The sequence below is a fragment of the Chiloscyllium punctatum genome, chromosome 49, assembly GCF_047496795.1.
Source record: "Chiloscyllium punctatum isolate Juve2018m chromosome 49, sChiPun1.3, whole genome shotgun sequence".
Taxonomy (NCBI): domain Eukaryota; kingdom Metazoa; phylum Chordata; class Chondrichthyes; order Orectolobiformes; family Hemiscylliidae; genus Chiloscyllium; species Chiloscyllium punctatum.
This window is the reverse complement of record NC_092787.1, coordinates 59,262,835-59,279,242: the sequence shown is the minus strand read 5'-3', so window position 1 is coordinate 59,279,242 and position 16,408 is coordinate 59,262,835. Positions and strand designations below refer to the sequence as shown.

The following is a 16,408-nucleotide window of genomic DNA, read 5'->3' as shown; positions in this document are numbered from 1 at the left end:
CTACGAATGCTCCAGCGAAGCTCAGTGCAAGCTGGAAGAACAGTACCTCATTTTCCACTTGGGGACCCTGTAGCCTTCAGGACTCCTTATCAAGTTCAATAATTTTAGGGCCTGAACACCACCTTCCATGTCTGTCCCCAGTGCCCAGATAGCAGACCTTGTCATCACATGGACTACTGGCACAAACATCCCATTGTCAGCCTCGAATGGTCCCCATTAGCAGCTACTCCCTCAGGCTGACCTTTACCCATTCCTTTGCCCAACTACTGTTCTCTTTCTCTGTCTGCCGCCATCATTGACGACATCCCCCACCCACCCCATTTTCAGCACGTACACCAACCTTTTCCAAGGTACAATCAGTTCTGAAGAAGAGTCGCCCCAAAACATTAACTCTGCTTTCTTTCCACAGATGCTGCCAGACCTGCTGAGTTTCTCTGACAATTTCTGTTTTTTTGTGAGAAACAAGAGTTATTGTTTGATGTGAGACCGAGCTGATCTAAAAGTGTGATTGGTTTTGTGGAAGTGATACTGGATAACAAACATTTATTTACCTTGGACACCTTTTACTGCAAGAAAGCCTCTGACAGTGTTTACAGAAGCATAATCAGAATAAAGTGGTTGTCAAATAAGGAAGGTAATAATAGGGGGTGCAACGTAACTTAAAGTGCACTCAAAGAAATGAGATATGCAGTAAGGAAGGTTTTAAAGAGCTGATGGAATATGACTGTCTATACTGATAGAGTTCATCTATCGCCAAAATGTGTCTCAGATAACACGTGTGTAAGTTTGATTTTGTAGCAATTAAGATGTTCCAATATTATATGAAGAATGGAGCTGTGTAAGTTTAGAATTTTTCAATGTAAAAATAATTGATTTCTGGGAAATGTCAAATTTTTTTCTCAATCACCTCTGATTTATTTGAAAAATATACTTTGTTCATAAAAATATCTAGTCACTGAGGCAGCTTGGTTCTGTACAGTAACAACTGAAGGAACAAAACAAACATTAGAGTTTGAATCTATCCAGCAAACAAACCAAAGGCATTTCTTACTCATACAAGACTATATTTACATACATTTGAGGACCGGGAGAGTCCGATAACCCTGTTGAACTTTGGCAGAAATACCTTAGATGTTGGTCTCTCCCCACTGCCTCATGGTAACAGATGCCTCAAGCTTTAGTACATCTGATACTGAAGCAAGGAATGCTGAATGAGCTGGAAGGAACAGCTCCTGCCCTTAGATTCCACAGTCACAGGGAGACACGTGCTCTGCCAGGGTGCAGTGGGCCGCAGTGAAGGATCTCTTTCTCCCACTCCGAGTAAATGTCTGGGCAGCTTCTGTTGTTCTGAAAATGAACTCGACCTTGTAGGTAAATAAAGAGCCTTTTGCTGAGCGTGCAATATTGAAGGGGCTGTTCTGCTTTTCCAGGAACGCATTGTTTCTCCAGAGACTGACAGTGGGTTTGTGGGCTCTGACAGCAGCCGGCTCACACCAGCCATTCAGACTCCAGAGCATCAACCCACTCAGAGCAGGTACAATACTGATTCCTCACTCAATGCAATGGTAATGTTGTATATTAATAAAGTGGACTTACTGTCATGTTCTATGTAGATGTCAGTCTGTTCTGAGCATTTCATCTTTAACCCATATTTATGTAGTGATACATTTTACAATATTTACATTTAATATCAATACTAAATGTTGGGAAGTGTTTAGCACTGCTGCCTCACATCACCAGGAGCCCGGGTTTGGTTCCACCCTCAGGTGACTGCCTGTGTGGAGTTTGTACATTCTCCCTGTGTCTGTGTGGGTTTCCTCCGGTAGCTCTGGTTTCCTCCCACAGTCCAGAGATGTGCAGACTAGGTGGATTGGCCATGCTGAATTGCCCATAGTATCCAGGGGTGTGCAGGTTAGGTGGATTAGCCATGCTGAATTGCCCATAGTGTCCAGGGATGTGCAGGTTAGGTGGATTAGCCATGGGAAATGAAGGGATATGGGATAGCAGTGGGATGTTCTTCACAGGGTCAGTATGGATTCAATGGGCCAAATGGCCTGCCTCTGCCCTGCAGGGATTCTACAATATGTTGCACTGTTCTTTGTGTGACTCAATTAGTGTAATGTCAGGCTATGAGGAGGGCTCCTAACAGCCTGTGAAAGAGCTGGTGTTGGTGCTGTTAATCTAGCAACAGCAGCGTGTAAATGTAGTTCATTATTGTGTGATTCTCCTAACTGGTTCGTGACTCCTGAGTCTTGTCCAAGAAGAATAACGAGAGGCCGCTGCCCTTGATTTGTTGCAATTCCCTAAGTTCACACACACAAGCTGAGTGCGACAGTTCCTTCTGAAATGTAGTTAACTTTCGGTCTTTACTTTCCTCTGATCACAGACTTCAAAACCAAAGGGCAAGTTCACTGAAATCGCTGCGTCAGGATGAAAAAGCTGCTCTGCGAAGGCAACAGACTCAGGAAACCCAGCATCAAGGTGCTGCTGAACGTGAGCACTCTCCAACAGCACGACTGAATGATGTCATGAGGAAGGACAGTGTTCTACAAGCAGATGCTTCCCGTACTACCTCACCTCAGCAGTGGACAGGCAGCGTAATGAGTGAGTTTGAACAGGAGACCTTTGTTAGTAAGTAGAACTGTTTTAGAATTGTACCAAGGGCAGTTGACAAGGTTCCAGTTGTCAGTTGGGCTTGTAACCTTCACCAATTAGAAGGATGCAGCTTCTGACTTTTGTACTTTGACTCTTAGTGTGACTTTGATTGCACATTGGCTTCCAAAATTGAGATGCTTGGTGACAGGAACAAAACAATAAGGGTCAGCAGCCCTACTCTACTTTGCATTAAAGACATCTGAAGTCTAGAATAAAAAGTACCTGTCAGCTCTCTCTTGAGGAAATAGTGTACAGTTTAGGGAATGGAAAGGTTATAGGGAGGCAGATTAAAATAGCTGGGATCTGCAGTGAAGCAGTAATGACTTGCTGTCCTGGAAAACTGTGCTCACTAGTTCTAACATTCCCAAAAATCTCAACAACCAATTTAGATTTTGACCACAGACACCTAAATCCATGAAAATCTCTCATTTCCATATCTCTAACTGTCTCATATCTCAGTCTTTTTTTTTAATGCTGTCACAGGATAGGGGCATGACTGGCAAGGCCTGTATTTGTTACCCATTCCTGATTGCCCTTGAACTGAGTAGTTTGCTCAGCCACATCAGAGGGCACTTAAAGAGTTAACCAGATTGCTGTGGGTCTGGCATCACATGTAGGCCAGATCAAGCAAGGATAGCAGAATTCCTTTCCTGAAGGACATTACTGCACCAGATGGGCTTTTAACAACAATTCACAATAGTTTTATGGTTGCCATTACTGAAGCTAGCTGTTATTCCAGTTTACTTTCCAATCATTGAAGCCAAATTCCACCATGGTGGGATTCAACCAGTACTTTAGCCTGACCCTCTGGACAAAGAGGCCAGTGATTTTACCACTACACTATACTACCTCCCGTCTCTCCTAACTGTCTTTCTGTCTCTTCCATAATTGCCCTAATTGAAATAACCTTAAGATGGTCTCAGTCAAATTCAGTGCAATGGGGTGTGTACAGCGGAAAATGGCCAAAGTTCATGGAAGCCAATGATCTTGTCTAGACAAGGCCTAACGATGACTGCCAAAGGAAGAAAATGATCCAATCTGATTCAGAAAAGGATATTGTCACGATGAATCTGTTAAAGTGCATGGCTAGTGCAATAAGAGTACATTTGAAACTGCATTTTCTCATATTTTTAATCAATATTGCAATGGTCTTTTTTAATTGTCATTCCTTTGGAGAAATAAAGTGAGCCTGCAAAGCTGTGTCCTTACTTTATTTAAGGTTGCACAGAGTCTGAACCCGATGTTCAAAGTGGCCTCAGTGCCTATGCCAAGCAGAAACGTCATCGCTCATCTCTGAACTCATCACCATTAACTTTCCATCCGAAAGTCCATTACAGTTCCAGTCCTTTGAGTGTTCACTCAGCGAGAGAGTGAGTATTGATCAGAATCTATAAAGTATATAAGTAGGACTTCTGTGGAATTAAATGTAAGTCAATTAATAATCTAAAGTGCCCACAGACACCCCTACACAGGCATAAACTCCAGCTTAAAATAACTAACATTCAATTTGGCATTTGGAATAGGATTGCAGTTTAACTAGTTGCTGCTTGGGTAACCTGTTGGTCCAGAAAATTACCTAAAAGATGTCAGTCCCCTGAAGTTAATTTTTGTATTGCAAAAACTTTGTGAGTGAGTTAGAGTCATAGAGATCTACAGCACGGAAACAGGCCCTTCAGTCCATCTCCTCCATGCCGATCAGATATCCGAAATTAATCTAGTCCCACCTGCCAGCACCTGGACCATATCCCCCCACACCCTTCCTCTTTATATACCCATCCAGATGTATTTTAAATATAATTGTACCAGCCTCCAACACCTCCTCTGGCAGTTCATTCCATGCCATGCACCACCTTCTGTGTGAAAAAGTTGTCACTTAGGTCCCTTTTACATGTTTCCCCTCTCACCTTCAACCTATGCCCTCGAGTTCTGGACTGCCCTAGACCCAGTCTTTTTACCCTATTCATGCCCCTCATGATTTTATAAACTTCTATAAGGTCATCCCTCAGCCTCTGATGCTCCAGGGAAAACAGCCCTAGCTTGTTCAGCCTCTCCCTATGGCTCAAATCTTCCAACCCTGGCAACATCGTTGTAAATCTTTTCTGAACCCTTTCAAGTTACACAACATTCTTCCAATAGGAAGGAGACGAGGATTGTATGCCATATTCTAAACATTGCCTAACCAATGTCCTGTACAGCCTCAACATGACCTCCCAACTTCTGTACTCAATACTCTGACCAATACAGGAAAGTATACCAACCGCCTTCTTCACTATCCTATCTACCTGCAACTTTACTTTCAAGGAACTATGGACCTGCACTCCAAGGTCTCTTTATTCAACAACACTCCCTAGGACCTTACCATTAAGTGTATAAGTCCTGGTCTGATTGGCCCATCTGATCAAGATCCCTTTGCAATCAGAGGTAACCTTCTTTGCAGTGCACTACACCTCCAATTTTGATGTCATCTGCAAACTTACTAACTATACCTCTTATGCTAACATCCAATTCACTTAAGAAATGACAAAAAGTAGTGGACCCAGCACTGATCTTTGAGGTACTCCATTGGTCACAGGTCTCCAGTCTGAAAAGCAATCCACTACCCTCTGTCTTCTACCTTTTGAGCCAATTCTGTATCCAAATGGCTAGTTCTCCATGTATTCCATGAGATCGAACCTTGCTAAGCAGTCTTCCATGGGGAACCTTGTCCAACACCTTACAGTAGTCCATATAGATCACATCAACTGCTCTTCCCTCATCAATCTTCTTTGTAATTTCTTCAAAAAGCTCAATCAAGTTTGTGAGACATGATTTCCCATGCACAAAGCCATGCTGACTATCGCGAACCAGTCCTTGCCTTTCCAAATACATGTCATCCTTTCCCTCAGGATTCCCTCCAACAACTTGCCCATCACTGACATCAAGCTCACAAGTGTATAGTTCCCTGGCTTTTCCTTCCCACTCTTCTTAAACAGTGGCACTTACATTAGCCAACCCCCAGTCATCCGGCGCCTCACCTGTGACAAATATCTCAGCAAGAGGCCCAGCAATCACTTCCCTAGCTTCTAGGGTACACCTGATCAGGCCCTAGGGATTTATCCACTTTTATGCATTTCAAGACATCCAGCACTTCCTCCTCTGTAATATAGACATTTTTCAAGACTTCACAATCTATTTCCCTACATTCTATATCTTCCATGTTCTTTTCCACAGTAAACATTGATGATAAATCCTTGTTTAGTATCTCCCCCATCTCCACACAAAGGCCTCCTTGCTGATCTTTGAGGGGCCCTATTCTCTCCATAGTTACCCTTTTGTTCTTGATGTATTTGTAAAATCCTCTTGGATTCTCCTTAACTTTATTTGCCAAAGCTATCTCATGCCCCCTTGTTGCCCTCCTGATTTCCCTCTTAGCTATACTTCTACTGCCTCTTCTAAGGATTCACTCAATCTGTCCTGGCTATAACTGACATATGCTTCCTTCTTTTTCTTAACTAAACCCTCAATTTCTTTAGTTATCCCACATTCTCTGTACCTACCAGCCTTTCCTTTCACCCTGATAGGAATATACTTTCTCTGGACTCTCGTTATCTCATTTCTGAAGGCTTCCCATTTTCCAGCCGTCTCTTCACCTGCGAACATCTGCCCCCAGTCAGCTTTTGAAAGTTCTTGCCTATTACCATCAAAATTGGCCTGTTTTCAATTTAGAACTTTGACTTTTAGATCTGGTCTATCCTTTTTCCATTACTATTTTAAAATTAATTGAATTATGGCCACTGGCCCCAAAGTGCTCCCCCACTGACACCTCAATCACCTGCCCTGCCTATTTCCCAAAAATAGGTAAAGATTTGCACCTTCTCTAGTAGGTACATCCACATAGTCAAACAGAAAATTTTCTTGGACAGGCTTAACAAATTCCTCTCCATCTGAACCCTTAACACTATGGCAGTCCCAGGTCTATGTTTGAAAGTCATAATCCCCTACCATAACCACCCTATTATTCTTACCGATAGCTGAGATCTCCTTACAAATTTGTTTCTCAATTTCCCTCTGACTATTAGGAGGTCTATAATACTATCTCAATAAGGTGATCATCCCTTTCTTATTTCTCAGTTCCACCCAAATAACTTCCCTGGATGTGTTTCCAGGAATATCCTCCCTCAGTACGCTGTAATGCTATCCCTTATCAAAAATGCCACTCCCCCTCCTCTCTTGCCTTCCTTTCTACCCTTCCTGTAGCATTTGTATCCTGGAACATTAAGCTGTCAGTCCTGCCCATCCCTGAGCCATGTTTCCGTAATTGCTATGATATCCCAGTCCCATGTTCCTGAACATGCCCTGAGTTCATCTCCCTTCCCTGTTAGGCCCCTTGCATTGAAATAAATGTAGGAGAAAGTGAGGACTGCAAATGCTGGAGATCAGAGCTGAAAAATGTGTTGCTGGAAAAGCGCAGCAGGTCAGGCAGCATCCAAGGAGCAGGAGAATCAACGTTTCGGGCATAAGCCCTTCTTCAGGAAATAAATGTAGTTTAATTTGAGTCCTACCTTGCTGTCTGCCTTGTCCCTGCCTGCCCTGACTGTTTGACTCGCTTCTGTTCTCAACTATACCAGTCTCAGATTGATCTCTTTCCTCACTATCTCCCTGGGTCCCATCCCCTTCACCTTACTAGTTTAAATCCTCCTCTAGCAAATTTCCCTACCAGTATATTAGTCCCCTTTCAATTCAGGTGCAATCCGTCCTTCTTGTACAGGTTACTTCTACCCCAGAAGAGAACCCAATGATCCAAAAATGTGAATCCTTCTCCCATACACCAGCTCCTCAGCCTTGCATTCATCTACTCTATCCTCCTATTTCTACCCTCACTAGCTCGTGGCACTGGTAGAAATCCATATATTACTATTCTCAAAGACCTTTTTAAATTCCTGCTTAACTTTCTATATTCTCCCTTCAGAATTTCATTCTTATCCCTTCCGATGTCATTGGTTCCAAAGTGGCCAATGACCTCCTGCTGGTCCCACTCCCCCTTGTGAACATTCTGCACCCTATCTGAGACATCCTTGATCCTGGCGCCAGGGAGGCAACACAACATTCTGATTTTTCGCTGCTGGCCACAGAAACGTCTGTCTGTGCTTCGGACTAGTCCATCTCCTAACACAATCGATCTCTTGGAACCCAACATACCCCTCATTGCATTAGGGCCAGTCTCAATACCAGAAACTTGGCTGTTCGTGCTATGTTCCCCTGAGAATCCATCATCCCTTATATTTTCCAAAACAGCATACTTGTTTGAAATGGGGATAGCCACAGAAGACTCCTGCACTACTTGCCCACCTCTCTTACCTTTCCTGGAGTTAACCCATCTATGTGACTGTATCAGCGACTTTTCCCCCTTCCTATAACTGCCATCATCACACCCCCTTACTCTTGTAAATTCCTCATTTCCTCTAGCTGTCGCTCTATTCAATCTGATAAATTCTCAACCAATGGCATTTATTGCAGATATAATCCTCGGTAACACATAAACTCTCTCTAAACTCCCACATCTGACAAGAAGAGCATATCACTCTACTAAAGACCATTTTTGCTTCTTCCAATCTGCAGACCCAGATAATAACACCGTCTTATTGCTCTACAAAATACTTAATACTTGTGGCTTATACTTTTAAGTTTAATCAAGAGTTATATCTTAATAAAACATATAATCAAGAAAACACCCACTCTACTCACGACTGCAGACTTACACCTAGGCTACAATTCAAAATATTTACTTATCTTTTTCAGTGCTATTACCTCTCCCAAACAGGTTCCTCCAAGATCAGTTGTGAATTTTGTTAATTTTCAATTTTATGTTTTCTTTACATCTTTAACCTTTTGTATTTGATGTTATATTTTCAGTGAGGTGATTCAGGCTTTGCAAAAGGAGGTCTCCCAACTCAGACAGCGTTTGGAGGAGACACTGCATAAGCCCCAAGGAGATTCTGAAAGGAATCTATCAACCAGACCTCAAGGCCGTATGGATAAGCAGCATTCCCCAAGGAAAGCGGCAAGGTACATTGCCTGTAATAGTGCTACAACAATCGAAATATTCTGTTTGTCATCAATATCCATTGCACCCTTTTAAAGGGAGGTGACAGAAATTGAGAAAAAAAACTCCAATGAGATGTTAAACCTAGGAACCATCTACTCTCTAAGGTGAACATCAAAGAATCTGTGGGATTGTTTCAAAAAAAGAGCAGTCTTTTAACCCCATTATCCTGGACGCAAATTATTTCTCACCTAATTCCATCAAAACATTCATAAACTTATTGCTGTTTCAAGCAACTGTGCTGTGAGCAATTTGACAGTCACATTTCACTTCAGAACTTCATTGGTTGCAGAGCACTTTGGTATGCCTGGAAGTTGTTCCCCCCCCGCCCCCACACTACGTTTACTGAATTTTACCAGTCAAAGTGAGTCAGTTTTATTCAATTGTGTTTGCTTCAGAAAGCTTGCTTCCAAACTCTATATTGCCATTAGTTTCTTCAACATTTTTTTGAAAGCAAGCCACATGGAGCAATGTTGGATGAGATGACAAAAAAAGACTGCAAAATGAGGAATATTTTAAGTGTCTTAAAAGAGAAAAGTGAGGTTGAGTCACAGGAATTGTTTGAGCATAGGAGGTTGCTGTTGAGCCTATAAAATTTTCACTATCTCTCTGGACGAGCAATTCATTGAGTACCATCCTATGCCTAATCCCCATAGCCCTGCGTATTCATATGCAGATAATGATCAAATTCCCCCTTGAATGCCTCAATTGGACCTGCCTCCACCAAACTCTCAGGTGGTACATTCCAGATTTGAACCATTTGCTTTGCAATAAATACCTTTCCTCATGTTGTCACAAATTACTTTTCAATTTATGCTCCCTGGTTCTTGAACCTTCCACTAATGAGATCACCTTGTCCACATCTACCTTCATGGTTCGGAATACCTCCGTCAAATCTCCTCTCAGCCTTCTCCAAGGAAAAGAGCTTCAATTTCCCAACTATCCCCATGAGTCTCCCCTGAAAACATTCTCTTAGATCTTTTCAGCGCTCTCCCTTTAGTGTCCTCACATCCCTCCTGAAGTGTAGAATCTGGAATGCATACAATTTGAATAGCGTGCATGTTAGATCTCAAATTGCAAAGTGGTCTTTATTTTCAAATATCATTCTCATTTTTTGTTGGAAGGAAACACACACAGGAGCATCAGGAAAAGATGGAGGGCCAGGCTTGGAACAAATCCTCAGCAAGTCATAGCAATTCCAAATTGTTCCCACAACACAAGTCGGACCTAGAAATAAGTAAGTGAGCACAAAAGGTTTTTACAAGACAATTGAATTGGCCAGTTCATTGTGATTACTGATTCCTGATTGTAATGTTTTCATGTTACAACTCTCACCTTTACACCAGCCACAGTCTATACATGTTAGTTACCTGTATTGGGCAAATATGAGTGAACACTTACCTGCACCATCGGTGCCAAAATGCAACTTAATACTATGTTGCACATTAATAAGCTTTATTCACTTTATTATCATACCTGCATTTAAATTGCTCTGTGGATCACTATGTGATTTTGTCTGTTTTATATTCTGAATCTCAATGAGTTTAATTAAATGAAGTTTGGTAGTTACTCTGATTATAAAGTTAACACATCAACCATTGGATACACCTGATTGCAGCCAAACAGAGTGTTACTTAGGCTGGGGGGATGTCTCGCTTTCTGTAAAGGGAGACCCCTCTTGTGGCAAAACTCTGTTCACCTCATTGGCTCACGTTGGCACAGCTTATATTATTACATGTGAAATCACTGCTGGCTGCAAGAGTCAATATGTGTGTCCCATAGCAGAGAAAATAGATGTTACACTGGTGCCAGAGACTGGGATTGAAGAATATGAACAGTGCATTTCTTGAAATCTTAGACTGAGGCACTGGTGTAAGTGTGCTGATTATCCGTTCAAATAAAAATGAGGATATTTCTGAACAATCGACTTATGCCGCTTTTCATTGTAAAATCGAATTTGCTCACTCCTTTTTATCGATGTAGTGAAACATCTGGAATGCAATGTGGGAAAGTGTGAGGTCATGCACTTTGATAGGAAGAATAGAGGCATAAGCTATTTTCTAAATAGGGAGAACATTCAGAATTCAAAAGTGCAAAGAGAGTTGGGAGTTCTAGTCCACGATTCTCTCAAGGTACACTTGCAGGTTGAGTCAGTCGTTTGGAAGGCAAATACATTGATGGCACTTATTTTTGAGGAGTTGAATATGAAAGAGGGACGTACGTTTGAGGCTGTATAAGGCCCTGGTTAGACCATATTTAGAGTATTATGTGCAGTTTTAGGCCCCATATCTTAGGAAGGATGTACTGACCCTGAAACATGTTCAGAGGAGGTTCACGAGAATGGTCCCAGGAATGAAAAGCTTAACATATGAGGAACGTTTGAGGACTCTAGGTTTATACTCAATAGAGTTTAGAGGGATAAGGGGGGAATCTAATTGAAACTTATAGAATTGTAAATGAACTGGACAGAGTAGATATTGGGAAGAGGTTTCCATTGGTCGGAGAGACTAGGACCTAAGGGCAGTTATCAACGTACAAGTTAGATAGGAAAGGAGAATTTCTCTTGATTTTGATTAAGCGATGGTTTTGGAGAATAGATGGGATTTAGCTTTGCCTGGCCTTTGAAAACATTTAAACTGTGTTATACGTAGAGAGGTCATTTGTTTTATTTTATGTTTTAAACTTTTGTGTAAGAATCTTCTGTGTTATTGTCAATTTAAACTGCAACTGGACATACTTATGTCTCAGTGAAAGATCGCAATTTTTAAATTCCCAAAATGGCATCTGATCTAGTGCCTGTTTGGAGGCAGATGGGGAAACTCATGTGGGGATATCAGGTTCCCAATGTTCATCAGCTAAGACACAATTAATTTAGTCTTTAGTCCACGTTCCTGGCTATAAAAGCCAGTACATGGAACTGTGTGGACCTCTCCAGGGGCAACTCAATGATAGCACAGTGGGAATTCACTGCTGGGTGGTATTTGAAGGTTGAGAAGCCTTGAAAGAATGAAACTGCCTAGCTGCATCCTTAGCTATGGGTGAGGCTTGGCTTCACAGCTCTTGCTATGAGTACGCTCTCACTGCTGTACAGGTGGTTTCCAAACTTATGAGTTATTTCAGTAATCTTGGTCTTGGATCAACATTCCATTCTGCCAGTCTTCATTTCAGCATGGAAGCAGCTTATAGTGTTTTACCCTGGAGCTCTAGCACAAGAACAACATTAATATCAACATCACTTTCCTTTAAAGCTGCATGCCATTCCAGAAGACACAGGAGCAAGATAGGATTCTCCTGCTCAAAAGGAAGCAATATGTTCAGTAATGGGACCAAATGCTAAGGAAAAGCTTGTCAACACAATGAAACATCAGCATGTGAGGAGAGCTGAAGATTTTGTGGCAGGTCAACTGCAGCCTCCTGGACCAAGATTCCTTTCTGAAGGGGTCAAGTCCGCAGGTATTGCCAGTCGCTATTAATAACAGGACATTCTTAAACTTCTTCACCTCCAGTTCCTTCCAGGAATCTGCTTGATGACATGTGCAGAACTCCCCAACCTTTTACCCTCAGTGTATCTCCTGGGTGACCAAAGCCAAGTTTCCATGAGAAGCTTCTCATGCCTGTTGATGCGCTGTATTTTGTACATCGTATCTTGGAAGCTGCCAGGATGTCTTCATTCTTTATTCTCCACCAGTCACTTCATCCATATTGTCTGAAGACTGGCTGATGATACTTGTAAAAAGTCCTAATGATGCAGAGTAGAGGTGCAAGAAGAGCCCCATAAGAACATGGGACAAACCACTGGGTTTTCTGAAGAAGAAGTTCAGCCCTTCAATACATCCCTGCAATAATGTTTAGAATAATACACATCGCTCTGTTTTGTGCACCTTCATACAGCAGACAGTACTAGAGCGGGAGAAAGGTGCTTTACATTGAGAGAGGAAGAACAGGCAGAATGAGGAGGAACCCAATGGGACCCCTCATCTGAATGCGAGAGGAGCTTATGATGGGAAACCCCCGAAGCCTTATGGTAGAACATCCATTGTTGCCAACTCCCTCCACCACAAGATCAGAAATCCTAGCCCCTGCTCACCTTTCACCTTCAGCATGGAACCACACTTTGTGGAGTATCACTGTAGGGGTTGGGTGTGAGATGGCACATGAGGGTGAATGTTGACTGCTTAGATGGAGTCCTTCGGAGGTGCATGGAGAGAGGAATGAGACCCTGCAAGGTGTCTGGCGCTGAGAATCATTGTCGGGAAAGTCTGTCTGGCACCTGCCAACTTAAAGGGCGGTAGAATCCACATTCCTGACCTCGGTGAGCCTCAGGGTGCCCAACTGTAGCTGCTGACATACCTGGCCGCACCCGGCTGGCAGCCTGGTTGGTTGATAAGGCTGGCTTCCTCCTTCGGTCTATGGTGAACAGCATTTCCCTGTGGGCTATCGCAGTCTGCAGCAGGGTGTCCCCGGGGCAGCCTAGCACATTGCACTCTTGCAACCTCCTTCTTTCTGAAGTCTCTGCCTGTGATGGAGAACACAGTCATTCTGACCTCCGCTGGGGTCAGCTTCAGCAGAAATCCTTTTGATTGTTGTCATCTCCAGACTTGATTGATTGATTTAAAAGACTTGAATGCAGAATGCATTCTGACTTAAAACAGTCATCTCTGCTCAATGGGTTCCCAGTTCACCCCCGGCATACCTGCCACCAGGTTAATTAGAGCAGCCTCATCCCATCATTCTCTCCGGGCAACAGTACTGGATACTCCTGATAGTAGTTTGAGCATTTCACATTCAGGAGGGTCCTGCACGCCTGTCTTCTTTCAATTTTTCCAAAAGCAAACAGAAGTGCTGTGGCCACAATCGATTTGGGCTGCTTTTATTCTACAAATGGTACATGCATTTGCAGAATAACAAATGCAAGCAAGTTTCCCCTTACCCACTGTGTCTTCACATTGTCTTTCAGCTCCTAGCTGTGGGAAGTACCCGCACTTTACGCCTGGAAAGTTCAGAATGCTAATTCCACTTTACCATTTTGCCTGAGTTTGTAAGCCTATGTCGCATTACACAGCAGCTGACTCTCCACCGAAGCTATGAATGTTGCCCACTGTGACACAATTGGTTCCTGGCTAATTAGTTCCCAGCGTTTTACAGACAAAACAGCAACAGCAAAATACTGACTCAACGTACTGCAGAAGATTCTAAAACATTCCTCACTATTGCAAGTAATGAGCTTGGAAAAGTTACTCGCAGGCTGCTGAAACCTGTGGCTATGATATTTGAGGCATTATTTGCGAAAAGCAGAGGCCAGAAAATTGAAAGTTAAACACCAACCAGTTTTCAGGAGTTTAAGCTATTATTTTAGAGAGAACTGTTGGTCAGTTGGATTACCTGGTAAGAAGCTGAATCACAGACATTCCTTGTTTAGTTATTTGTCTCAATGTTGATGGACCTCAGCATGTGGGTTTTTTGGACACAAGAAATTGTCTTAGCTGGTCTGTTTTGGGGAAATCAGAGTTCTCACTGATCTGAAACAAAAACAGCATCTGTGCAGAGAGACCCAGAGATAATGTTTCCAGCCCAGTGCCCCTTCAGAGCCTTCCCTCTGACCTGAGTCGGCTTTGGGACTTCTTAAAGTTGAATAAGGTGCCAACATTGCCAGTTGAACACATACCTATGGAATAAATGTGGAGAAGCAACTTGTATACAGCTAAAGTCTGTGGGACTGCATTCCAGAGAGGCTTCACTGCCCATAGGACAAGGGGAAACAATTGACCAGGACAAGGATTATTTTTGCAAAAAGAGGCTGCTCCTGAATCATCTGAAAATAGCGATAACACACGATTTATAAAGTTAAAAATCACACAGCACCAGATTATAGTCCAACAGGTTTATTTAAACATACAAGCTTTCGGAGCGCTGCTCCTTTGTCAGGTTGCTGGGGGGGCGGGGGCAGGAACATAGGACACGGAATTTATAGTAAAAGATAAAGTGTCATACAACTGATGCGATGTATTGAGCAAACCTAGATTGCTGTTAAGTCTTCAAAGGGGATGGGGATGCAAGTTTTGATTGATTGATATGTAAACCCCAGAACTTCTTTCAAGTCACAGCCTCAGGATCACTTAAGGTTTATATAAACGGGTGACATCTCAGCTCAGGCAGTGCATTAAAGGTGTGAGGTTAGAATCTGTCTGTATACCTATCTGGAGTCAGACTGGCTCTATTCCCAAAGTAGAAATTTATAAAATGACACATTGACTGATTGCCTACAGATTGTATGCTTTTTGAACAAAATAGAACATATCTGCAAATGCAAATTCACTCCATAGACCTGTGTGTGTGTGTGTGTGTGTGTGTGTGTGGAGTGGCAGGGGGGATGGAAAGATAGAGCGAGAGAGTGTCAGAGTATGTGTGTTTGTGTGTGTGCGCTGATAAGAGTGTGTGACAGAGTATATGCCTGTGAGAGGGTGTGTGTGTGAGTGTGAGAGTAATTGTGTATTTGTGTATGACAGAGGGTCTGTGTGAGTGTGATCATGTTTGAGAGTGCATAGTGTAGTGGGGTCACCTGTAGTGTGACATAGACCCAAGACCCTGGTTGAGGCCATCCCCACGGGTATCGAACTTGGCTAACAGCCTCTGCTCGACAACTCTGCGTTGTTGCACATCCCAAAGTCCACCTTTGACAACAGTCACCCGAAGATCCGAGGCCAAATATCCTTAACTGCTGAAGTGTACCTCCACTGAGATGGAATATTCCTGCCTGGTGATTGTTGTGCGGTTTCCATTCATTTGTTGCATGTTGGCGAAACCAATCAAATGCTCTGGCAACAAATGCTCACACCATATCCATCCTGTCTTTCCCCAGAAATAACCCCTCATCCCTCCCCCCACCAGCCACCATGGGCAGCCCTTTGCTTTTCAGGTTTCCCTCAAACCGGGTCCCAGCTTAACACGGGGTGACAAACAGCAGCAACAGAATGGACTCTCATACGAGCATTTATTGGATGTGAGCAGGACAGAGGCTGGGAGGTGGAGGGTTTCCTACCTGTCAACATGGCTCAGTGGTTAGCACTGTTGCCTCTTAGCACTGTTGCCTCACAGCACCAGGGTCCCAGGTTCAATTCCAGCCTTGGGTGACCTTGTGTGTGGAGTTTGCACATTCTCTCCATGTCTGCGTGGATTGCCTCCCACATTCCAAAGCTGTGCAGCTCAGGTGAATTGGTCATGCTAAATTGTCCATAGTTGTTAGGTGCATTTGTCAGAGGGGTGTGGGTTACTCTTCAGAGCATTGGTGTGGACTTGTTGCGCCAAAGGGCCTGTTTCTACACTGTAGGGAATCTAATCTAATCTTAAAAAGACATATGCTAAATTATACCTTGTCCTCCCCATGACCAAACTCGCCCTGGGGACGGCAGGAATGTCTACTCAGTGGAACTTGCTGATATTGAACATAATGACCCAGCATTATATTGGCTTGCAAGTATTAAGTGTTATCTCATTTGTCTTGTGATACTGTTTACTGTTGTGTGTAATCTCTGCAATGGAACGAACACATTTTCTTTGGTTGTACTGAGTCAACAGCATGAACGTTTGCTTTCAGTGTTGCCAGTAATCTAGGAACCTTTGAGGCAGGGAAGTTCATTTATTGGTTATATGTATTTTGAACAAATGTTCAAC

At 43.0% G+C, this 16,408-nt stretch overlaps 1 protein-coding gene across 15 annotated transcripts in view; it reads left to right on the top strand.

The window, feature by feature from the left end:
* akna (AT-hook transcription factor) overlaps positions 1–16,408 on the top strand; it is a 214,557-nt gene that overhangs the window by 173,782 nt on the left and 24,367 nt on the right. For 14 of the 15 annotated variants that reach the window (XM_072565557.1, XM_072565558.1, XM_072565552.1 and 11 more), the window contains 5 exons: positions 1,431–1,534; positions 2,387–2,631; positions 3,875–4,025; positions 8,548–8,700; positions 9,862–9,974. In XM_072565557.1, coding sequence (XP_072421658.1) covers positions 1,431–1,534; positions 2,387–2,631; positions 3,875–4,025; positions 8,548–8,700; positions 9,862–9,974 — 766 coding nt within the window. The remainder of the gene's footprint in view (positions 1–1,430; positions 1,535–2,386; positions 2,632–3,874; positions 4,026–8,547; positions 8,701–9,861; positions 9,975–16,408) is intronic. The other variant, XM_072565566.1, reaches the window with a different exon arrangement.